Here is a 25039-nt window from a genome sequence, read left to right as displayed (position 1 = left end):
AAATGTTGGCTGCAAACCAGCTTCCTGTCAAAACTTCGCTTTAGCAAGGGAAACTACATCAAGACAAAAATGGTCTGAAGGCCACTGATGTTCCATTTATATGGATATTCCAATCACAACCACTTACTTTAAGTTATGTGGAAGGGCTCCAACCCAGTAGATTCACCACCCCACTATCATTTTTTCATTGTTTATAAAATTTCATTCTATACTAGGGATGGGAAACCAATGTCCCTCGATGTTGCTGGACTAGAACTCCCATCATCGCTGACCACTGGCCATTCTGAATAGGACTAATGGAAACTATGCTTCAACATCATATCTCTGTTTCACAAGGATCATAGAATCATAGGACTTTAGAGTTGGAAGGGGCTCCCAAGGAAAATCTAGTCCAACCACCTGTGGTGCAGCAATCTCAATATGAAGTCACCCATCCAATTTGAAACCAGACTGGACCCTGCTTAGCTCTGCAAATGTGCTAGTGGTTAAATTGCTGGATACTTACTGCTTCTTGAAACATGATGACCGACACCAACACTTAATGCAGTACTGAAGATATGAGTAAGGAGAGAATTGGCCTCCATTTTTCTAGGTGTTAAACGATTATGTTAAGGCAATCAAAATTGTACTGAACTTCCATTCCAAAGGATGGCACTGTTAAAATGTGTGCAGCCTGGGTCACCCAAGTCAACAAGTAATGCAACTTCCAAGTCAGTTGTCTTCCACTTAATTTTTTTGTCATTTATATGCCACCCAATCACCCCTGGATTGGCCCATAATTTAAAGACTAATCTTTAAATGTTTGTGATTTGTGTGTCAGAAGAAAGCTACATACTTTGGATCACTTCACAAGTGGTGAAAAAGCATCTTTTTCACTGCAGGTACACAGATCAGGAGGAACACACACACATATGTCACATCAATCTCTATATAGAAAAAGTTGGATGTTAACATATCACTAGTATTTGCTAAGGGACGTGGGTGGCGCTGTGGGTTAAAGCCTCAGTGCCTAGGGCTTGCCGATCAAAAGGTCGGCGGTTCGAATCCCCGCGGCGGGGTACGCTCCCGCTGTTCGGTCCCAGCGCCTGCCAACCTAGCAGTTCGAAAGCACTCCCAGGTGCAAGTAGATAAATAGGGACCGCTTACCAGCGGGAAGGTAAACGGCGTTTCCGTGTGCGGCTCTGGCTCGCCAGAGCAGCGATGTCATGCTGGCCACGTGACCCGGAAGTGTCTGCGGACAGCGCTGGCCCCCGGCCTCTTTGAGTGAGATGGGCGCACAACCCTAGAGTCTGTCAAGACTGGCCCGTATGGGCAGGGGTACCTTTACCTTTAGTATTTGCTAATTCTTCTTTCCTAAGTGGAACCCCTTCATTTCTACCTGTTGAAGTTCATTTTATTCTTGTCAGCCCAGCGTTTCACTTCACAGAGATCATTTTTTAAAAACTCTGTTTTCTAAAGTGGCTGCAATCATAGTTAATACTGACTTGTTTACAGTCAAATTACTTCCTGTTACCCTTCACAAAGTGACAGATAAATACCCTTGCACTAAATTGATTAGATAGGTTTGCTCTGTTCAACATCTGTGCTTTGGAAGCACTTATCACATTACCTAATAGAGCTGATTATTGATGGACATGCTATTCAAGCATGGCATTAGCTCATATCTGTTGTAACTAATTACCTTGTACCTGGCAAAAATTCAGCTCAGACAACCGACTCCGCAACTAAAATCTACTGGGATTTTCAGGTGTTCCATGAATACTGCAATGTATTAAGGGTGATATCAACACTATTATTACACACAGGGCCCAAGGACAATGAGGATAAATAGGTGGAGGGGGAGGGAACATAAATTGTGATAAATAGTGTCTTAATTGGAAAGTAATTTAACTGGAGGTTTGCAGCCAACTGAAAAAAGTGTAAATGAGACAGAAACCATTACAAGTATATTAGTATAGCCTCATTAGAGCATGCGACTTAAAGACAGGTTCTGTGCATAACTGCAATTCTTCAAGTTTTGTAGAAGCCCATAAAAACAGCAGCAACATCTTTGAGGTCCTTATGGATGAAAAGACGTGTTTGAAAAAATGTCAGCAACTGCTGATATATTCAGAACCAAGGTGATGGCTGAATAAAGATTTCAGTGATTAAGAACAGAGCTTTGGGGCCTTGGTTTGGGGCCCTTCCCTTGACTAGCAAACCTAGAAGAAACAATGCAAAACACTACCCTCAACACCACAGAATTGTGCCAATTAATTTATGCAAACCTCAATTTCTGCAATTATGTCACAGAATCCAGCTTATCTCAGTGCAGAACTAGGAATGACTGGATGCATAGTTTTAATTCATGTATTTGTTTTAAGAATGGATTAGACTCGGCCTTCTCTATATGCTCATTTTATCTTTGCAATTCAGGTGTCCCAAAAAGTCAAGGATAGTCCCACGATCTTAAATCTTAACTGCAACCTTAAATAAATGCAGTTGGTATCAATGGAATTTAAACACAAGATTGTTTAGGATTAGAGATTTTTGCTATGCCTTAACTTCGCTGCATTGCTGAGGAAAGGGAAGTTCACAGAGCCAAACAAGGGATTGTTTGAGGATCTGTGCAGAACCGGGCAGGTGGTGAAACAGCCACGCCATTGCTTCCTCACATCCCTTAGACTTGGATCCCAAAGGGGCTTGCGAACAAATGCACGTACCCAGCTATTCAGAGAGATCTTGATGAATGAAGAATACGTCCCTAAACAGAGCTCCCTTGAATGCATTAAAATACTGCAATTTGGTAACCGGGAGCAATAGGTTTCGAAACAGAAATCAGTGGGAACCAGTACATGCATAATAGCAACTTTCCTCCTTTGAAAAGCTATTATTTGTAATTGCCAAATGTATCCCTTTTAATGAAGTTTTGCAAAGCAGTTGTAATTTTTTATTTTTTTACGTCAAGCATGTGTTCAGAAATGTGCACGCTCTTGGATCCATTTCACAACTCCATTTCACAATTTATAGTGCCACCGCTTAATCATTTTTGGCAGCTTTAGAAAGTCTAACTTATTTGGAGATACCTTTGGAATTAATGCATCATTTCAAAAGCTACTATTTTTTTAAAAAAATCTCCAACCTTCACATTTAATGTATTGGATAAGCTGCCTGTTCTTTTCTCCGCTTCCCAAAGTTCTGAGTTGGGTGCATTCCATGGCATTTATTCACCACCAAAATAGTCTGAAGAATGTATGCTACATACCATGAGCCTGGTGGGGTATGGGCCACATACTTCAGCTTAATTTTTAAATATTTGCAGAGGGAACTCTGCACAATGCTGAAAAATCTGAACACTGGCCTATACTATATATTCATGAAATGGAAGAAGCATGGCTTTTTTGAGAGGAAACAAGGACAGGCAGGCTGAGTACAGAAAATAAAAATACTGACTTTGATAAATTCCTGAGATAACAAAAACCTAGCTTTGCTCATTATGAAGCTGCATATTGTTAGGTTGGATGTTCTAAAAGATTTTTTCAAAAGAGTTGATGGTTTATATGGGCTGTGGGGTGTTTTCTGAATCGATCTTTATAAAGTTTGGCGGGAAAACTGAAGGATGGAAAGGAGCAGAGGAATGACAACATATAGTGAATTGGTGCCTCCAAGGGACTCAATGGCTTAAATTGTAATCCTTATCAGAAACAGAAAAAAAGCCACACAATAGTGATTCAGTGCCTCTAAGGCAAACAGTTGTTTAAGCCGTAATCCTCTGTTCTGGCATCTAAGTATCCAGCGAGATATAGACAGCAGAAATTACAAAATCAGAATCAACACGAAAGCTGTGAGATATGTGGTATTTCTGCAGGTTGTGTGTTATTTGTTAGCATAATAATCACAGTTTTAGAAAGGCCATCCAAGTGAGATCAAGTGGTAGTACTCTGGGAATGTGTCGGGGTGAGCAGGACAGAAATTTCAAACTGGATGGCAGCTCCCAGGCAATCATCTGTAGCATCACATTTTGGTACCATGCATGCTATAGCCCACAAGCAGGTGTGTTTGAAGCCTCATGGCAATGTGACTCATGACAATGTGGTCCCTACTACTAAACACAATTCTGTATAATCAGAGCTCTGCATTACAGCTTTGACAACTGTGGGATCAGCCAAATCACATGGGTTGTTCATAAGCCTGTGCTAGACTCATTCCAGGATGCTGATACCAGAACTAAATCACACGAGTGACATGAGTCAACAGTGTGACGCGGCAGCTAAAAAAGCCAATGCAATTCTGGGCTGCATCAATAGGAGTATAGCGTCTAGATCAAGGGAAGTTATAGTGCCACTGTATTCTGCTCTGGTCAGACCTCACCTGGAGTACTGTGTCCAGTTCTGGGCACCACAGTTCAAGAAGGACATTGACAAACTGGAACGTGTCCAGAGGAGGGCAACCAAAATGGTCAAAGGCCTGGAAACGATGCCTTATGAGGAACGGCTAAGGGAGCTGGGCATGTTTAGCCTGGAGAAGAGGAGGTTAAGGGGGGATATGATAGCCATGTTCAAATATATAAAAGGATGTCACATAGAGGAGGGAGAAAGGTTGTTTTCTGCTGCTCCAGAGAAGCGGACACGGAGCAATGGATCCAAACTACAAGAAAGAAGATTCCACCTAAACATTAGGAAGAACTTCCTGACAGTAAGAGCTGTTCGACAGTGGAATTTGCTGCCAAGGAGTGTGGTGGAGTCTCCTTCTTTGGCGGTCTTTAAGCAGAGGCTTGACAACCATATGTCAGGAGTGCTCTGATGGTGTTTCCTGCTTGGCAGGGGGTTGGACTCGATGACCCTTGTGGTCTCTTCCAACTCTATGATTCTATGATTCTACACATCCATGTGCTTGGGATGACAGGATGGATGCCTGGAGGCAGCAATGGGCTGGGTGACATCCAATAAAATGAAGTTGAGGCTTGACAAAATGGAGGGGCTACTAATGGGTGGTTTCTGTATTTAGGAATTGGGTACGTGGCCTGATGGAGCCTGATGGAGCCACATACCTCCTGAATAAACATGTAGTCAGAGATACTTCTGGAGCCAATGCAGTCACTTGAACCCAGGTGGCCTAGATTGAAAGGTGTTTATGTAGAATTTACCCATTTAAGAACAAATTAGCTTGCTAGAACTACAGTCACCTTCCTCACTGTAAGTATATTATTGAAAAAGAATCAATGGCTAAAGGTGTGTTTCAACTTCCCCCTTCTCCAGAGATATTTTTCTAAAAAAAGAGGTGCCGGAACTCACCATTAATGCCTCCCTTGTTCTCTTATAATGGCAATGGTGCCCACCTGAGAGGTGCTGTTCCGGTGAGTTCCGGCTGAAAAAACCCTCCTTCCCTTTCCCCAACTGCTGGGTGGTAAATTTGGGCCACCAGCCCATTTCATTTAAACAAGGTCTATAGAACAAAACAAGTGTACGCCATTCATTTCTAAGTATAGGGTGGTATTCAACTAAGTTTTACTCAGTGTTCACTTGCTGAAATTAATGAACATGACCAAAATAGGTCCACCAATTTCAGTGGGTCTACTCCAAGGAAAACACAGCTGACTGCCACCCATGGGGTTGACATTACCGTACGCGATACTGAGAAAGACCCTGCTTTCTATCTACATAAATTGCAAAGTTTAGATCACCATGCAAACATGTGCTGATACAAAGTGACTGATCTGTGAGCAATATAATGCCTACTTTACATATAACAGATGTCTGTGGTGACATGGGGCACATTAGTTGCATGTTTATATTAAAAAGGAGGCGCGTGCTCGCTATTTTACATAGGGGAGTTGTGGGAAAGATCTCAAGTGCACAATGGTGAGGTAAAAAATGATAAATATTTGCAAATGTTTATTCAGGTGCCATGAAAAGTACACGGCTGAAAAAAGAGAAGGGAACAGCAGATACAAATGTGCCTGGGATAAGTTTCAGTGATGCCTCTCATTTGGATGACAGCAGAACTGAGCCACAGACACACCAGAATGGAAATATTTAAAGAGCAATGCAGAATTTCTCATATACAGTTTCCTTTCAGTGCTAAACAAAGTTGAAGATCATGGTCCATTGTCATGACGACAGGCACAATTCTCCAGGATAGATGAGGAGAGGGAGGGAAAGATGCCAGCATCAACAATATTCCCTCTGAGGAATGGTTCGCTTCTTGCACGTATTTTGGCAAGAAACGTGAAATCTTGTGTATGTGTGCGGTTTTCTTTTTAAAGGAACCCACACTGCTGTGTTTATCCCTCAAAAATTGGGAAATCTGACCTCATAGAAAAAGAGTTCATGAGCACAAGTTGAAGACACGGGACAAGGGGAAGCAGAGCCCTGGCATAAATGTCAAATATAAGTCGAATAGCAGTATTTGCTCACAAAGATTTCAAAGGACAGGGAGAGCAAAATCTCAATTAATAATAATAATGTATTATTTAAATGCCACCTATCTGACTGGGTTGCCCCAGCCACACTGGGCAGCTTCCAACAAATTAAACACATTAAGCACAGCAAAACATCAAACATTAAAAACTTCCCTATACGGGGCTGCCTTCAGATGCCTTCAATTTCATTATAAAGATCATTATTTCAATTGTTGTTTTACCTGAAAGTTGAAGGCTATGAAATCTACGGCCGACCCACTTTATCACATATATGGAATCCTTTTATTGATACAATAGCCATGTTCCCATCAAGTACAAAACAGTGCTCACTTGCACATGCTGTTATTTTGCTTTCTCAATCTTAGGTTTGCCCACACTTCATTAGGCATTCCAATGATTTAGCCTTAGAGCCTAATTGGATGTGAGCATTCTTTAAAAAAAACATATATGCAGTGATTCGGCTACAAAGCAGGGATGTGTTGGAGGCTTAACTTTTAACAATAAAAGGAGTGTGTTGTGCCCCTCACCTTTGGAAAGCCCTACCACAGGAAAGCTGGCCAGAGGCTCTTGATACTCACATTGAGGCAAGGGGGAATATACTTCTATCCTTGAGGGGTTTGGAGAATATCTAATTTTACCATTTTTAATTATAAGCTGTTTTGAGATTAACTTGTTCTTTGATTGGACTATTGCCATTTTAGCTTGCCATATTACTTTGCATTCCTTATTTTATTGTATTTATTTTTTTATGAATTTCTGTCAATGGGATATAAATTGTGTAAATAAATAAAAATATAGGTAGGATATTTTTTAAAAAGTTGATGCATCCAGCAGAATATTAATACTTCTACATCTGGTATCTTAATCTTAGCGTTCACCAATTTATATGAGCAACTCATGCTTCTATTAAAAAAAATAAATTCTAACAATTCTATTACAACTCTTGCACAAATTAAGAGTGGATAAAAGGGACACATTCCAGAATCTGGATCTAAACAATAGACAAACAGGGCCAAGACCTCCACGCCCATTGGTGGGAAAGTAAGTAGTTAATATTCAGGAACTACTTTGACTTGGGAACCAGCTTTATTATCTCTAAAGATGGTTTTTATCCACACTGCCTTGCAAGCAGAGTGTTTTGGAGTTGTGACACTTACTTATTCCCAAGCTATAATCAAGCTATTCCTTTACCGCATGTATAAATAATTACATGGGGAGAAGTTGCTATTGGTTACAAAGCTAAATCCTTGCTTACACATTCTTTAGGAATAGGATGTCAGCATGCAGACATCCAGGTTTCTACAGCTACTTCACCGCACACAGCTACTTCCTGCCCCAAAAGCCAAATAATTATAAAGAGAAAGGTGATTTTTACACTATAAAAGCGGAGTTTAAAGTGGATTCTTATTTCACGGAGGCATATTACCAAACATGATCTGTCGTGATACGCAACACCTTTGACAAGTATTGGCAAGTGCCCCAACAGCATTCTTTTTCCAGGTCCATCACATTATAAAGAATGAATGGCTGTATAGTGTTAGGAGGGCTGACACCATACGCCTGACAGTCTCTGTATATCGTCACTTGGTGATAACTTTGTCAAGCAGACGTCACTCGCAGCTGCAGCGGAGGGTGTTCAAATCAAACTTAAAAACAACAACCAAGAAGCAGCAACATTCCCAAGGATGTGAAATAGCTATCACTCAGCTATTGCTGAGTTTTAAAAAATGAAGCGGATATCACTGAGGTCAATAAAGCTATTAACAGTGTCAAGACATTAATGTCCCTCAGAACACTAGAACTGGGTTTTTCCAACTAAACTGAGTATCAGTGGAAGTATCCTTCCCTGCCCCAGACAAAACACATAATTAACAAATGAAAATCAACACACAATGGTGGCCACTCAATTAGAAAGCTATAAAGAGCATTAGGAAATTCATTATGGATAGGCCTTTCAGAGACTATAAGCCACAACAGCTACAGAGAACCTTTACATAGATAGCAGCAACATACTCTGAATACTAGATGCAGAGAATGAAATGCTCTCACTTCCCAGCAGGCAAGTCTGAGTGGCCACTGTTAAAAGAGAGATACTGTAGTATTATTTATGTATTTGATTTATCTGTCACAGCTGTCTCAAGGAAATTAACAGCAATAAAATCCATGCAAATACAGTGCTTAAAATCAATGACAAACTAAAATGGCCACTAATTAATGAACGAAAGCACCCTCTCCACACACAATGAAAATATCATCTGGAATAGTTGCAAAAAAAGTTTTCATTTGTTAGCGTTGGCACTAAGCAAGCTTCCCTTTGGAATCCCTTTGGAATTCTCCTAGAGGAGATGCTCTTTGATGACAACTTGAGGGCCTGGGTAGGCACGTATGAGGTAAAGCTGGTCCATGAGGTATTGTGAAAGGCTTTTTTGGTTAAGACCAACACTTTTAAATAAGTTTGGATTTTTGCCATATGAATAGAATATGTTCTGCATACCTCTTAACAAATGAACAAAGGTTATCATTCAAACAACTTTAGACTTCACTCAACAGGAAATATTCCAAATTATAATCAAAGATTTACAGCTCATCCTGATAATTCCTCTCAGAGGCCCTGAGTGATATAGGCTGGCCTTTGCTTACAGGCAGACTTCCAACCTAACACAGCTACTCACTGCCAACAGGTCACACAGAACAGTGACAGTGACAGGGATTACAACCACAGAAAAGTGTCCTATACAGAGAGGCAGATTATTGGCCATTTAGCTAAGTATTGTCTACACTGTCTGGTAATTGCTCTCCAAGGTTTCAGATAAAAGTCCTCTTCTTACCTGAAGGTGTCAGGAACAGAACTTTGGGGTTCTAGGCATGCAGATCATCTACTCTAAATGAAAATAAAAGGGAGCATAAATTCGCAATAAGCCTTTAATATAAAAGCTAAGAACATTCCTTACATAAAGGATCTGAAATAAATAGTACATATTAAATGAAAATATGCTTTCTAAAATCCTTATAAGTACAGCTTATATGAATTTTGTTTCAATATGTATTTATCCAGAAGACACAGAGGGCAATAGGAAGAAACTATAGGATGCTCCTTTACAGATGACACATTTATGAAAATGAAACATCCCTCTGGAACCAAATCAATGTTTGCTTGTTTTTAAAAACCCTATAGACCAAACCATTCTATATAGTTCTCTGGCTGAGGTAATTTGAAGAGAACAGTTCCGCAGTTTAAGAACTTTCTTTTGCCTCCAGGCATGAATAGCATTTGAGTGGCAAGGTGACTGACAGACAAGGCGGCTAAAGGATTGTTCTTCGTGGAGAAAAGCATTCTGGAGACATTGGATCACAACGTGTTATTGTCACACCAAATTCTGTTTACTATTTCTCTTCCAATTTCCATAATCAATTTGCCTGCATGACTAAATTGAGGATTCGCTCAGTTATCTTGATTCACAGCATCAAGCCTGCTTTGGAAGTAAACAAGGGAATCATATGCTTCCATGAGATTTTCAAAGAGCAATTTGGTTTCTGTGCATGCCAGTAGCATAAGGATGCCAAGCCAATAAAACCTACCCACAAGGCAGAACACACAAATCAAAATTAGAAGTTTGTGTTACTGCAGATACTCTCCCTACATAGCACCAGTGATTTCAGAAAAATTATGAGGAAAACACAGACCCCCTCCCCTCCTTATGTTTCAGACTATGCAATATTCCTCAACCAAATCTTATAGGCAACCAATTTACGAACGTAACAATAACCCTGCTGGACCAAACTAATGGCCCATCTAGTCCAGAATCTGTGACTATGGAGACAGAGTAAAGCCATCATGGCTGATAGCCACCGATAGTCTTATACTTCCAGTCTCTTTGTTCAGGTGCCACAAAACTGTTTTGCTGCAACAGACTAACATCACTACTCTGAGGGGCAGAAAAATATATATTCTTAAAAGCACACACTGTCTGCAAATCACTTTCATTTTGAATATAACATCAGGCCTTTAAAAACCTTGCTGCGATTCTGGGTTCCATCTCACTGAAGTCTCTTTGCTCACGCTTAAAGACACTGGGAACAGTTTCATACTACTGGCTCAAGTTTTATCAAATTTAGCAAAATGTTCAGTGGATTATACCTGGGTGAAAGCCAATGAGGTACATCCACCAGCAGGATAAATTTCCTCCCCCTCCCCGTGTCCCCAAAATCAGCTTTAGTACAGTTTGGGGACTATGGGGGATGCACAATGGACTATAAAAGGGGAAGGGATGCTGATATTCCCCAATATTCTTATTTTATGCCCAATCCTACATTATTTCAGTCATTAAAGTTAAATAAAATTTACCTCCTGGTAAACATGCTTTGGAGCTGTAAATAGAGAGGCCATCCAACTAAAAATAGCTATCACCACAGTCCTAAGTCATCTGCTAAGAAAAATGAGACTTACCTTCCCTGTAGCCTGAGAGCACAGCTGAAGCTAATTTTCCTGATGTGCCTGTTACACTCACCCACCTTCCCTTAAAAAGCATGGCTTGCAGTAGCTATTTTTGCAGCCTATGGGGTATTACCAAATGCAGTTTGGGTCCACCGTGATTTTGCATTGATTTAATTAAGTTAATTAAATTTATCTGCTGCATTTTGTAAATTAAACAGGCAGAAGGTAGAACACTGAGAAAAAACAAATTGTTGTTGAACACATGTTTCATGGTAATCTGGCATTCTGCTATGGCTAGACATAAAAACAGGGGAAGTGGGAGTACCTCAGGTTAAGAACTTTACCTCAGGATGAGAACAGAAATCGCGTGGCGGCAGCGGGAAGCCCCATTAGCTAAAGTGGTACCTCAGGTTAATAACTGTTTCAGGTTAAGAACGGACCTCCAGAACGAATTAAGTTCATAACCAAAGAAAGGCACCACTGGGCTCTGACTGTCAGTTGCCACATGACTGTTGTACAAGATGTGGGAGGAAGGAAGACACAAAGGCCACTCCATCCCATAAGACCAGTTGGAGTTCAGCCTGGCCATAATACCTACAGTGGTACCTCTGGTTAAGAACTTAATTCGTTCTGGAGGTCCGTTCTTAACCTGAAACCATTCTTAACCTGAGGTAACACTTTAGCTAATGGGGCCTCCTGTTGCCGCCATGCCGCCAATGCACAATTTCTGTTCTCATCCTGAGGTAAAGTTCCTAACCTGAGGTACTACTTCCAGGTTAGTGGAGTTTGTAACCTGAGGTACCACTGCAAACAAATGTCTGTTTACAATGCACCTCTTGTCCTGGTATTTTCAGAACAATCCTATCACATCTGCCTGTCCCCTCCATCTCTCTTATGTCCCTTGAATGGTTAAGCCTGGGGACAGGTCCATGCCTTATTAAAAGGAGACACTCTACCCCTTTACAAAGATGCCTTCAAACATGACAACCCTGTCATGTGGGAATCCCTTGCAGATGACCGCAGTGCCTGGAGACAGACAGTCAAGTCGTGTGACTGGAGGAGGAATGACCACTGGGAGGAGAAACACCATGGTGCATCTACAACAGCACAACCGGACCCCTTCATCTGCCCCAGCTGCAACATGTCTCTTCTGTATTGGTCTCTACAGCCACAGCTGGCACGGCAACCTTCCTACAGTTTGACTTCACACCCAAAGGCACACTCCTCTCCTGAAACAGATGGATGCCAACAACTCCTTCTATAACTAAATAGAATCGCCACTGTTCGTTTTCTGAACCAGTTTTTCTAGTTGCCTTGTAGTCCCTAAATGCCCACTGTTAGCAGCTTGAATAGCTTCCCTCTCTTCAGCCTCGCAACACAGAACTCATATTCAAAATTATTAATGCAGGTCTGAAAACTCTAATTGAATTAAGAGGTAATCAACCTAGATTATTTAATCAGTAGCCAATCTTGAATATATGTCCATGGCTTTTCTATGAGGCCATATAGATTCACCGGGTCTGTTAGTTTTCTAAAGATGTGATCATTCTTGTCTACACATTTATTTTTCTGTGGCTTGGAACACAGAAACACATCTAGCGTATTGTGAGGTAAGACAGCCTCCTAGTGGCCATATTTGAATCTCTCTGGCAACAGTGCAAGTGCACATACTTCAAACAGAATGCTTTAGTTCCAACAACACTTCCTTCCAAAAATGTTATTTCCGATTATAGCCAACCACAAGGTATTCAGTAGATGAGATCCTTGGCTACATGACAAATATTCTGTGGACTCAACAGTTTCTCACAGTATTTCAGAGCAGAGCTGAGAGAGTACTCATTTCCAGTTGATTTTAAAATAAATATATGACAAACACTGTGAAACTCCTAGAATTTCATGCACTGGCAAAAAACAAAACAAAAAATAAAACAAAAACAAAACTTAGACGTGACATTGCCATCATAATAACAAGTCCCTGGAAGGAGAATAACAGAAAAGAGCATTAAATGTGCAAATGGAACAAATTTATTTTAAGTTCTGGTGAAGTTGCAAATGTAACCTCTGGTCTAACACAAGGCTATTCAAGGCCACACATCTTGACTGATCTGTGTGCAATTTTCCACAGTCCTTTGTATCCATGCATAATGAGAGGACTAAATCAATACAGCCAACAAGCTTCAAACTACATTATTGGTCACCCATTTACAAACAGCAAGCAGATCCACCATTCAGTGTGAGAGGTTTATATCCTTCTCTTGAGACCTAAGCACAGCTGAGACTCGTTGAGGAAATAAAAAGACAAAGTTGAAGACAATGTGTTTAGTCCTGTTAAAGCAATTTCATGGATTAGTTTTGATTTTTCATATCACACACATACAAAATACATACTTTAAAAGTGCATTTATTGTACTCAGCGAGCAGTTTATAATAAAAGTTGTCCTCAAATAATGAACATTTCACAGTATTTATCTTCAGCAAGCTTGTTGACTACTTGATCTAGACAAACACTAACAACTGAATTTTCTGTTACCCAAAGTATTCTTTGGCAATCACTTGTAGCCGAGTAAGATTGTCTTCCATAAACTCGGTTTTAACAATGAGTCCGTAAGTGACTGTGGAGGCCAATTCTGGATCCACACATCCTTCCACAGTGGGGACATTGATTTCCTGGCGGGAGTTGATCACGGTGTGGATTTGCCAAGCGTGCCTTCCTCTTAGCACGTTTCTCCCTTGCGTCCTGAGTTCGAGTGTCTTCAAAGCCCATGACACCTTTGGTAAAGATTGTTCTCTAACTGGAGCGCTCACAGGCCAGTGATTCCCAGTTGTCAGTGTTTATACTACATTTTAAAAATTTGCCTTGAGACAGTCTTTAAACCTCTTTTGTTGACCACCAGCATTACGCTTTCCATTTTAAGTTCGGAATAGAGTAGTTGCTTTGGAAGACGATCATCAGGTACAGTAGTACTAAGGGTGGGTTTACCTGGTACATTCACAGTACACATAATCATGACTATTTCAAATCTAATTCATACACCCTAAACCGATGATGGCTCTTGATTCAGCCAGATCTCTATCCTGGAAAAACGGGAGTTTTGGGGGGAGGGGAGAATAAAACATAATCAAGAATAATCAAGTAATACTACATACCTGTGCTCGGAATGAACCAGTTCAATCAACAATATTCGCCACAAAAATCTCTGAACCTGACTCCATCCACACTGCACATTTAAAAGCAGCATTATGCCACTTTAAATAGCCATGGATTCACCCAAAGATTCATGGGAACTGTAGTTTGTTTAAGGATGTTGAGAGCTGTTCCAAGACCCCTATATTTCCCTCACAGAGCTACAATTCCCAGAGTTCACTGGGAAGAGGGATTGATTGCTAAACCATTCTGAAAACTGTTAAATTGGTATAATACGCCTTTAAATGCAGAGTGCAGCTAGGGCTCTACACCTGAAAGTAGTTTCCATAATTGCTGGGTGAACCGAATGTGTACTAAGGGTGCTTTTAGTTTAGACAAAACTTTGAACTGTTTCTAGTCTATCTTCAAGTTCATTCTCTGACATTACATTTTATTTTATTTTACTCTTTAGATTCTTTGGGCCTTTAAGGTTAAATATCATAATTGTTGGGGAAAACAAATTAAACTAGTCAGATTTCTCTCTGTGTTATATGTGTTGATGTTTATTAGTCATTTTCTACTTCAGCACAGCAGCACAGCAGCTTCTAACATTCTGAATGATTCCTTTTCTTTTCTTATTTTTGCCAAGGGATGATTTGGATCAACTGTGAACTGTGAACTGAACATGAACTAAACTAGTTGAATTTGTAAAGGGAAGGATGTGAACTGGTATCAAGTTTCTTTTTGAACAGTTTGAACCAGAATAGTTTTTATTTTATTTTAATGAAGCTTACAACCTCTGCATGATACACATTGCTCTTGACATGAACGCAAGCATATGTGAACAGACTGCCAGGGGATATATAGCGGAAGTTCTCAGAGGAGAGGTCCCTGTTCTGGATTACTAAGGTCCATGCAGTTCAGACTTCAGAGGTGCTGCAGTTATTTATTCAGTTATTTGGAAAGGCTGAGTTCTTCGGAAAAAATTGTCTCATTCTTAGTGGAACACTTAGTTTGCACTTCTTTCTTTCTTTCTTAATCAGAATGGCAGGAGGTCCTGCAGCATCCCTTCCATTTCTGAAACGGCTTTTCTCGATTGCCACCTTCCCCTCTCTTATTAAGTGAACATTGTGTTTTTGCTTCATGAAGCCAACCTGGTAAAGTCACTGCACACATCCATTATTTTCTGCATGACAAAATGCTTTCTGGACCTCTCAATTCCTTCTTTTTGGTTTTCTAACCTTAGGAAATTGACTGCTGATATTTCCCCAAATAAGAATAATAAACTTGAAGGTACTGTTGTGTAGCTCCAGCCAAACTGACTCTGGTAGAACAAAGAACCACCCATCCCAAAGCTCCTCACCCCACCCAGTAATGAAAGCAGGAGGTCTAAATGCTCTGTTTTCAGATTCATGTCTTTTAAGCTATATTTAGTGATAAACCTTTGCCCCCCCCCGACTGAAGCCCCATAATTATTTCATTTTTACAGGCAGGATCAAAATTATTGTATAGATAAATGGACTTTCACAATTTCATTGCTTTGCCAATATTCTTGTGCATTTTCCCTACATTCCACCACTGCTTTTAATCAGAATTTCTAAAATTAATTTTTGGAATTGGAGTATTGCCAGTGTGCTGCATCTTTCGGTTTATTTGCAACTCTCTCCTACGTTAATGATACACATTGAAAATATACTAGAAAAAAAATAACAACATGTATGAATACATCAATATCCTTTTTGTGTAGTCTTTCAGAAATACACACAAGAAGAATCTTAATGCAGCTGTATGTACAATTGCACCCAGCTTGTTTGTTGCAGTCTTTAGCCCAATGATTTTGCACACTAGAAAAAGGCAACAGGAAAAGAATCTAAACGCCATCACGCATGGAGTCCTCTCTTGATTTACAAATTGGCAAAGGAGAAGAGAAAGTGAACTTAACCAACGGAAGGAAGGAAGGAAGGAAGGAAGGAAGAAAGAAAGAAAGAAAGAAAGAAAATGTGACTAACTTCACACATGCAATACTCTGGACAAAACCTGGAAATTTGTTTGTTTGTCTGTTAAATGGAATAATTGAGTATTCCTAATGCACCAGTAAACCATACTAGATACCACCGAATGAGAGAACTTAAAAAATCACCCTTGCTTACAGTTTGGTCTCGTATGGTAGCAAAACAAATAATGTATTTGCACACACTGTACTGTGATATGCCTTCTCAAGTGTGTTGACACCATTATTTCAAACCCAACAAATGGAAATATATTTTTGGTAGACTTTTATTCCATCCTTTTGGCACAAGATATAACTTAAAGACAATCATATTTATAAGAATGTCATGGGCAGATGTTTCCCTTGTTAAAACGGGGGGGGGGGGGATCCTTAAAAATGGCAACCTATTGCCACCTGCTGGCCCTAAACATTCTTGCCCTTTAGCTAATATTTGCAGGAACATCAACATTTAACAAATATGAAATTGCATTTTTGGCACAATCTGTCTGTAAAAAGGTCATACTTAGTCTGGAATCTATATATGGGATTCAGTAAATACTTGTCCCTTAAGGTATGCAAGGATTTTTCCATAATACTTTGGAAAACTTTTTTTAAAAGGAAAAGTAGTACTTCAATTATTAAATTTGGATTCCAGTTTACTTTAAAACCATAATATTTATAAATATATATTATATACTGTGTATATAAAATGGCAGTTTATCCGGAATGGGAGGCAGGAATTTGAGCTCCCTTTGTTTGGTGTAGGCGCGGCCTTGCTTCTGAAGGGTTAACTAAATTGCCTTCTAATAAGATTCTAAATATATATATATCTATCTTTACCATATTGCATCAAATTTTTAATTCTTTTGCTTGAAAGCAAATAACATGGTACATACACTTACTCTCTAACTTGCTCACTATAAAATATATGGCTTTTTAACTGTTTCATCCCACATTAGTGTTTTTCGTAGGCAGTGAAAATATATGTCTCCCACAGATAGGCTAAATTAAAAGCACAGAAACCAGCTTGTGCACCTTCAAGAGAGCCTCAATGCATCTTGTGGTAATATAAGTGCAGTGATTAAAATATTTTTTTCTTTTAAAAAAAGCAGTTAAGGTTGCTTGTTTTCTGCATATGAACACAATACTACCGTACCAAAAAACCCCAAAAAAACTTTTGCAGAATATACAAGCATCTGAATGGCAGATACATAAATACATCTTAGCAACACCAAGGCTGTAGTTTTTAATGTACACACAGCTTATATTTTACAGAGTGGTTAGGTCTGGAACTGTCATGTCATTTTCCCTTCCTTTGATGATTGCAAAACCAGGAATATAATTCTTTTTTCATATTTTTTTTTTACAATGCTATTAAAATTATTTTATAAAGTGAACCTTGTTGTTGTTGTTTTAAATTAAATGACATTTGTTTGCTATAAAAGCTAGAATCCAGTCCACCATTACCTTTCCTTCTTCAGCTGGAAAAAAAGCATGGCCAGTGCTGGTTTCTACTCATACTAATGTTTCAGGAAGAGCGTCTGGATTATCAGGCGATAAAATCTCCCAGATCTGCCATCGATCCCTTTGCCAGTCATGCCAATCTGGTTCTGACAAATTTTTACTGTTCTGCTCGCTGTCTGTGGCGGAGCACTCTCTCTCTGTTTTGTCCTGCTGCTCCTCAAACAGGGTAGACTGTTCAGGCACTTGCGCCATTATTCTTGCTCCCGTGGCCCCGGATCGGGATTCTGCCCTCTGGAGCCTCCACAGCGGATGTTCGGCTGGAGAGACCGTTGGCTGAAGGGACGAGGAAGAACTCTGTTTTGCCTTGTCGGGATAAGGTGGCGGCGGAGGCCTATCTTTCCAAAGTGCTTCGCCCTGCCTCGGGTACAATGTGTTGTGCAAACAAGCGGCATCCGAGTCACGCTCCGCGAGGTGCTGTGCGTTACTCGTAGGGAAATGCTGCTCCGAATCACACTGGCTGGAATTCCTCCAGCCAACTTCCATTTGCGGGGTGCTGCAAATCCGAGAAAGGGGAGGATGAGGGCGGCATTCCGGAAGGGCAGTCGTCGTCTGACTCCTTCGGATAATTTGCTTTCCATTGTCTAATTCTGTGGCGCTCCCCTGCCACCGAGGTGAAGACAAGTTCCCTTGAGAAAGAGAGCAGTGCCCTGGCCGCAGTGAGCTGCTCTCGTAGATGTCTCCGTATGACCCTACAGGCCCATGGAGAAGGTTCGTCAATAAAGCATATAGTAACTTTTGACACAACATTTAAGCAGCAGCAAAAACACAGGCACCAAGATCTTACATAACGTATGCACAATTATATTAGGACAGGACTGCAGCCTACTAATATAAAATACTGTAGGTGACTTTAATACACATACCTTTGCTCATGTGTGCAAGCTACCCTAAGGTAGTATAGCCAAGGGTAGTCTGCTTTGCACTGGAATGCCACCACAATATTTTGACTATCTAGGGCCTTCAGGAGAACATAGTTCTCAGCTTGAAATGACAAAATATAAAATGTTGCACCTGAGCTGCCAGCTTTTTTCTTTTTTAAAGGTCTGAAAAGACAGAAGAAATCTCTCTTTCTTATTCCTATTTCCAGAACACATGGTCACCTGATGAAACTGATTAGAAATAACATCGGAACAGAATTAATTTTTCATATAATACATTCATAGCTTAGGGCTTCTCCTTACCACAAGATGTGGTTATCACCACTGGTTGGATGGCATTAAAAACAAAAGTCAAACTATCTTCTAAATGTCTGACGAGTGATAGCTATTAGCTAAATGGAACCTCCAATTTCTAAACAGAATCTCCACTTAAAGGTAAAGGTAAAGGGACTCCTGACCATTAGGTCCAGTCGTGGCTGACTCTGGGGTTGCGGCGCTCATCTCGCTTTATTGGCCGAGGGAGCCAGCGTACAGCTTCCGGGTCATGTGGCCAGCATGAATAAGCTGCTTCTGGCGAACCAGAGCAGCGCATGGAAACACCATTTACCTTCCCGCCAGAGCGGTACCTATTTAGCTACTTGCACTCTGACGTGCTTTTGAACTGCTAGGTTGGTAGGAGCAGGGACTGAACAATGGGAGCTCACCCCATCACGGGGATTCGAACCGCCGACCTTCTGATCGCCAAGTCCTAGGCTCTGTGGTTTAACCCACAGCGCCACCCGCACCAAGTATTAAATCAAACACACAAGAGGAATGGCTATCATGTAACCTCCTGATAGTAACCATCTAGGAAGACAGAATGACAGATAAAGGAATCGCTCTTCCTTGGAGACAAAGCAAAAGTACAAGGCACAAGTCTATTCTAGGAGAGAAGTAACTTCTGGTTCTCCCCGCCCTTGCCCCCCGCCGCCCACTTAAAATACATCTTTTTTATTTTTCTTGCCCTTTCTTGCTCTCTAGAGAACGATAATGGCAGGCTTCTGCTTCCATGCTCTGCTCCTTCCTGTGATCTAAGCCTTAATGGAACCTGTCACAATTCCAAACCCAGAATAATCTACTAAAAATGAATCCTAGATTGTCTGCTAAGGGCACACCTGACTCCCTCGCGGGGCCAAAATTCATAATGAAACAAGACTGTTAACTGTATGAGTGGGATTCAGGACGTCAGAGTAATGTAATACTCTGAAGTAGATGTTCAAAATCTTGCAACATATACAAGTATGCTTTAAAAGCAAGATAATTTATACCTGTCATTCCTAAATCTTTGGAACCACTTTTCAGTGTTGAATGCCAGGTTCCCCAGATGTCGAAATAGTCTTCTGAAGCATCTGCAAAATGAGGAGAAACATAAATGCAGATTATTCTGTAAGAGTCAAAAAACGGAAATAGTAGCAAGGTCCCAGAGAATTTTTTAGCCTGCCACAAAGAGCTTGTGCTAACTCAGAGGCAGGGATCTACCAGGGGTAATACCTGTTCAGTAGTGGTATCTTAGCAATGAAACTTACCCCATGATTTTTTTTACCTAGCACCAAGCTGTGGATCATTATTCAAAAGCTGGAAAAAACAATTTTATTTGCTTAACTGTATCTACTCTACAATATAGTGCTGGCTCCATTCTCTAGAGTGAATTAATTGAAAAACTCAAAACAGGACTGAGTTGGTTTTCAGAAACAGCATGTTAGGACACTTTAAAGAACTTTCTTTCCAAATAACTGGAGGGAAATGTACTGTCAATCATGTTTAGTATCCAAAAAGTAGAGACCAGAGAAAATTGCACAGAGATCTAACAGCCAATAATACTGGACCAAATAAGATTTTTGGAACTGGCCATATATACCGTGGAGCATATATCCTGTACTGCCCCCTGCCACAGAGCAACCTCAAAAACAATTCATTCTGACCCACTTTTAATTAAGAGGTCGCATGGATATAACTTTTTGATGTGTTATATTGCTGAAGGTTTTCAATTACTTCTTTTAAGTGTTGAAATGAATTTTGTACGAATGTGGCTTTTGAAATATCTTTACTACTGCTTTCAGTTGATTGCAATTTTTGGAATTGTGTTTTGTTCTTTTTATGTGTATTTCCTTCAGAGGACTCCCCTCCCCCAAAAAAGACAGCCTAGAACTATTTTAAAATATGTAATACACAGCAATAACATCACAGTGCAATGAGAAACATCTAGGTTTGGTGCTGATCATACCTTTTCCAAACCACGATCCAAGGGAATTCTCTCTTGATTTGGGGTGCAAACTGCTGATCAATGTACATTGCTCTGGTACTTTGAATAACTTTGACTCAGAGGTGAGGGCCATATCATCTTGCATTGCCAAAAGAGACCTTTCAGAGAGCACTGGGGAATTGTTGTCATAAGGTGAGATGTCACCACTCGAGGCTCGATTTGAGTCTATGGATGGATGTCGGCCTTCCATGGAGAATGAACCTTCTGACTGGAGCATTTCAGGGATTCTGATAAAGTTTGACACAAAAACAGAAAGTTTAGCCCAGGGAAATCAATGGTGCATTTCAACAACAAGCGCGCAAGGCAGGTCCACCGACACTGGGATGAAAGTGCTTCTATAACAATGGAGACTGTTTTCTACACCACATAAGTAAAAAAAAAAGCCACTGCCACAATATATCTAAAACATGTTTCAAAAAGACAACAACAGAAATTTTGCAGAATATGTCAGGTGAAGTTATAATTCAAACAGAACTCACTTCTTGTGTTAACACTGAAGGTTTTCTCTACAATGTGATTTTTAAAATCAAAGGATAAAAAGGGTTCCCTGACATGTATGTGTAATAGCTGTATTTCAGTTTTGGAAAGTAATATAAAATTTGGCAAATTATTATGTAAAGGTAAAGGGACCCCTGACCATTAGGTCCAGCCATGGCCAACTGGGGTTGAAGCGCTCATCTTGCTTTATTGGCTGAGGGAGCCGGCATACAGCTTCTGGGTCATGTGGCCAGCATGACGAAGCCACTTCTGGCGAACCAGAGCAGTGCACAGAAACGCCGTTTACTTTCCCGCCGGAGCGGTACCTATTTATCTACTTGCACTTTGACGTGCTTTTGAACTCCTAGGTTGGCAGGAGCAGGGACCAAGCAACAGGAGCTCACCCCGTCGTGGGAATTCAAAATGCCAACCTTCTGATTGGCAAGTCCTAGGCTCTGTGGTTTAACTCACAGCACCACCCGCGTCCCTAATTATTATGTAGGAGGTGTCATAACACAAGAAATGTGGAGGGTGGGGTGAAGGGAAACATTCATGGAAATACTATACAACAAATTTCCAAGTTACATAAAGTCTTACCTTACCTTGAATAAGCCTTGTCCTTCTTATAAAAAGAATCCCTGATAAAAGCTTAAGATGGACACTGTCTGCTTTATAAGAGATTTAACAAGAAAGCTTTCACCGCCAGTTTTTTGGTTAGTTATATTAGTATACTGATGAAGAATCGAAAATTCATCCTTGCAAATCCAGGTATGTAAGTGGGTGGGCAATCCAGAAATAGATGGTCATTCCAGTAGTGTTAGTAGCAAGCAATATTACACAATGCCCAACACAGCTGTATTTTTTTGTTTCCATCCTGACAGGATATGTAGTAAACATGGCAAGCTTTGTTTTGCACTCCAATAAGAGGAAATGGAAACATCGGCAATCAGTTAAAAGCAGAGGCGAGAAAGCATTGAGTGAAAAGGCCAGAGAGGAACTCGCAATGTACACTTTACAAGTAGCAGTCTCAAGACAGCCATCCTGAGAAAGAAGTGTTGGGGTAGTTCTCATATATTTTGCATGGAACCAATTATTTCCACTGCTGGACATGTGTTTACTTCACACTGTTGAGTTTCACCATTTTCCTTGTCATTTGTCCAGATTAAAAATCCATAATCAAGTGTAACCAGGATAGTCCCAAGAGATATGTGGTTATAGATTTTGGTGGCTGTTGTTAACTAAAAGTGTATCTCACATTCCAACTTCTCATGGGGTGGGGGGGACAGCCCAGTTTATTTGTAGCCATTTCTCCAAATGGGAATGGGAAATGTCTTATGAGGATCACATTCTTTTCATGTGGAACAATTGTCCCTCTCATCTTCTAGCCAAATTCTTTCCCATGACTTCGCAATGACGGCTGGAAACACGCTAACATTAAAACATATAAAAAGTGATTTCTAGGTACCTCATTATTAATGAAATGAATGGAAAAAGAACAAATTATACTAGCAGCAGAACAATAGGTTAGTGACAATTCTGTCATAAGTCTCAGACACATGCATTTTCCATTGTTGACCTGGGAAGTACAGTGACTGCAATTTGCAACCATCATTTGAACATAGTTTCTTAAGAAAGTGCCGTCATGCTTTTCAAAGAAGATTGATAAACACATCTGCATGGAACTCAGCTGGAAACTATTGGACTGATGACACAACGAAGTGTGTGTGTGTGTGTGTGTGTGTGTGTGTCTGTGAGAGAGAGAGAGAGAGAGAGAGAGAGAGAGAGAACAGTTTTGAACTCTGTCCAGGAAACCTTTAAAATGACTTAATGTATAGCTGAGAATGCTATTGAGATTCTAACAGCTGCTGCATTGGCACGCACTAGAAACAAATTAACACGGATATGATCCAAAACTTTCTGTGTGCCCAATACGTGCAAAACCATCCCGTACAAGTATATTCCCCACAATGGGGGAGTCAGTTCCTTTCGTGTACGCAGTTCTGTCCACTTTGCTGAACTGTATAAGGTACATGTATGCACATATTGGAATTTCTGTTCCCTCGGTGAACATCAGGATCACAGCTATGTGAAAGATGAACCCCATCAACATTCATGAGTATCAATCTAACCAGGCTACTGATTAATACATATCATTGAAGATGCTTAAAAACTGCTGCCATGGAACCAATTAAATTAGTTTATTACAGTTTCCTGCCTATTTTATAAGCAAATGGACTATGGAAAATAAACATGAAGACCATTTAATGATTCTAAAGGCACTAAAATCACAACCACTCACATTAAGTTATGAAAGGGACACAATTGTTGACAGCACATTCTTGTTCTTTTAAATCAATGTAACAGGGTTTTGAAATTAGACGTTTTTGAATAATTCAGCTAGAAAACGCATCCCTGGTGGAAACAATGAAGGAAAAGGAAAACAAATTACTCACGATGACTGAGAAGCTTTCCTTCTCAGTAAATAGTCTACAACATCTGGGTCAGTCTCAAGTAGACTAATCAGAACTTCGTTTTGAAGGTCAGCAGGGACCTATAAATGAATGAAGCATCAGAAAGGTGAGTACAGAATCATGCACCGTTGTACTATACAGTCAAAGGTTAAGCTTCAACAAAATGAAACAAACACACTACAGAACAACTGATCAATGATTACAACTATTTGTGTGAAATAAGTACTGTATTTTTCCGTCTATCAGATGCCCCCCTATTTTGGGGGACTCAGATTTTGGGGACTCAAATTTAAGAAAATGGGGGGAGATATATCCGTGTATAAGACCCCCCCCCATTTCTGACATTATTTTTTTTTGGGGGGGGGGTACCTAGTCTTATACACAGAAAAATACAGTATATAAGGAAAGCAGTATTATTTAACAACTGCTCTCTCTTTCCACTCATTTCTTTCTTACTATGCATAAGTGCACAGGACTGTGGTTCTAATAATATGAAATAATGGACTGTACACAGTTTGTAGAAAGACTGCTCTTACTGATCGTTCAATAAAATATTGATCAAGTATCAGACAATATTGCTGAATGCATAATTTGTTCTAAAACATCAATACTCATCATGCTTACAAAAAGAACGAGGTGTGCAATGATTTTCATGTCTGTTAAAACACTAATTGCTCTTCATTCTAAATTTTATTATAAGTAGCACATTTTATTTCATTCATGCATATCTGACTTTAATGGGCTGTACAACACCTGGCAGAGACCTGGCATTCATGACTCACACTGGGATGGAATGAACTTGGGAGGCAGAACAGCACGCGCACACAAACAAACACAATGCTTTCAAGTTTGACTCCTGTTCAGAAAACAATTGCCAAACTGAGCCACCATCATCCTGACAGATTATTTAGGATTTTAACACATCCCTGCGGAAAGAATTTTTAATACAGCTCCATGTACTTAAGTTAGAATTTACTTGTAGAGTGCACGTATTCTCTATTTTGTTCTGCTGCAACTTTGAAAAATATGTGAAACTGATACCTGACTATTTACTACAGAACTAAAATCAGCAGCAGATTGTTGATCCTAATTCACTGAAGAAACACAAACAACCTGTAGTAATATTATGTATCCATCCTGACAAGCAGAACCATTCTGACCTGACGATAAACCCATGCAGTAGGCCAAATATCACATTCTGTTCTACTGGATTTTATTTCGCATATCTTGCTCCAGTTTCAGTGGTGAAACCGGTCACAGCTGGAGGAGCGAAAGAAAACTTGGCAGCAACACACTTAAGTTGTACACTGTGGATCCACGCTCTCGTCCAAATGTTTCTCTATTTGAAACTAGTGCAAATGTCAAAGTCTTAACTATAAACAGCAGCCCTGGCCTCTTACCACTTCTGGGGTTTGAAAAACAATTTGCTGCTGCTTGA

General features: G+C 40.2%; 2 protein-coding genes across 8 annotated transcripts in view; both read right to left on the bottom strand.

The window, feature by feature from the left end:
• The window catches only part of MID1 (midline 1), a 260162-nt gene extending 249356 nt beyond the window's left edge, over positions 1–10806 (bottom strand). The window contains exons 1-2 of the mRNA XM_083437453.1: positions 10746–10806; positions 9229–9281 (exon numbers count right to left, since the gene is read on the bottom strand). The gene's annotated coding sequence lies outside the window, so the exon portion shown is untranslated. The remainder of the gene's footprint in view (positions 1–9228; positions 9282–10745) is intronic.
• A 5416-nt stretch (positions 10807–16222) lies between these two features.
• ARHGAP6 (Rho GTPase activating protein 6) overlaps positions 16223–25039 on the bottom strand; it is a 180179-nt gene continuing 171362 nt past the window's right edge. For all 7 annotated transcript variants that reach the window (XM_083437441.1, XM_083437440.1, XM_083437442.1 and 4 more), the window contains exons 10-13: positions 23584–23681; positions 20615–20880; positions 19659–19739; positions 16223–18162 (exon numbers count right to left, since the gene is read on the bottom strand). In XM_083437441.1, the coding sequence (XP_083293567.1) occupies positions 17465–18162; positions 19659–19739; positions 20615–20880; positions 23584–23681 (1143 nt within the window). In that variant the 3' untranslated portion in view covers positions 16223–17464. The remainder of the gene's footprint in view (positions 18163–19658; positions 19740–20614; positions 20881–23583; positions 23682–25039) is intronic.

This window comes from Podarcis tiliguerta (genome assembly GCF_965153285.1).
Source record: "Podarcis tiliguerta genome assembly, chromosome: 4".
In the NCBI taxonomy this organism is placed as follows: domain Eukaryota; kingdom Metazoa; phylum Chordata; class Lepidosauria; order Squamata; family Lacertidae; genus Podarcis; species Podarcis tiliguerta.
Note: the sequence above shows the minus strand (reverse complement) of the source record. Positions and strands in the feature narration are given on the sequence as shown.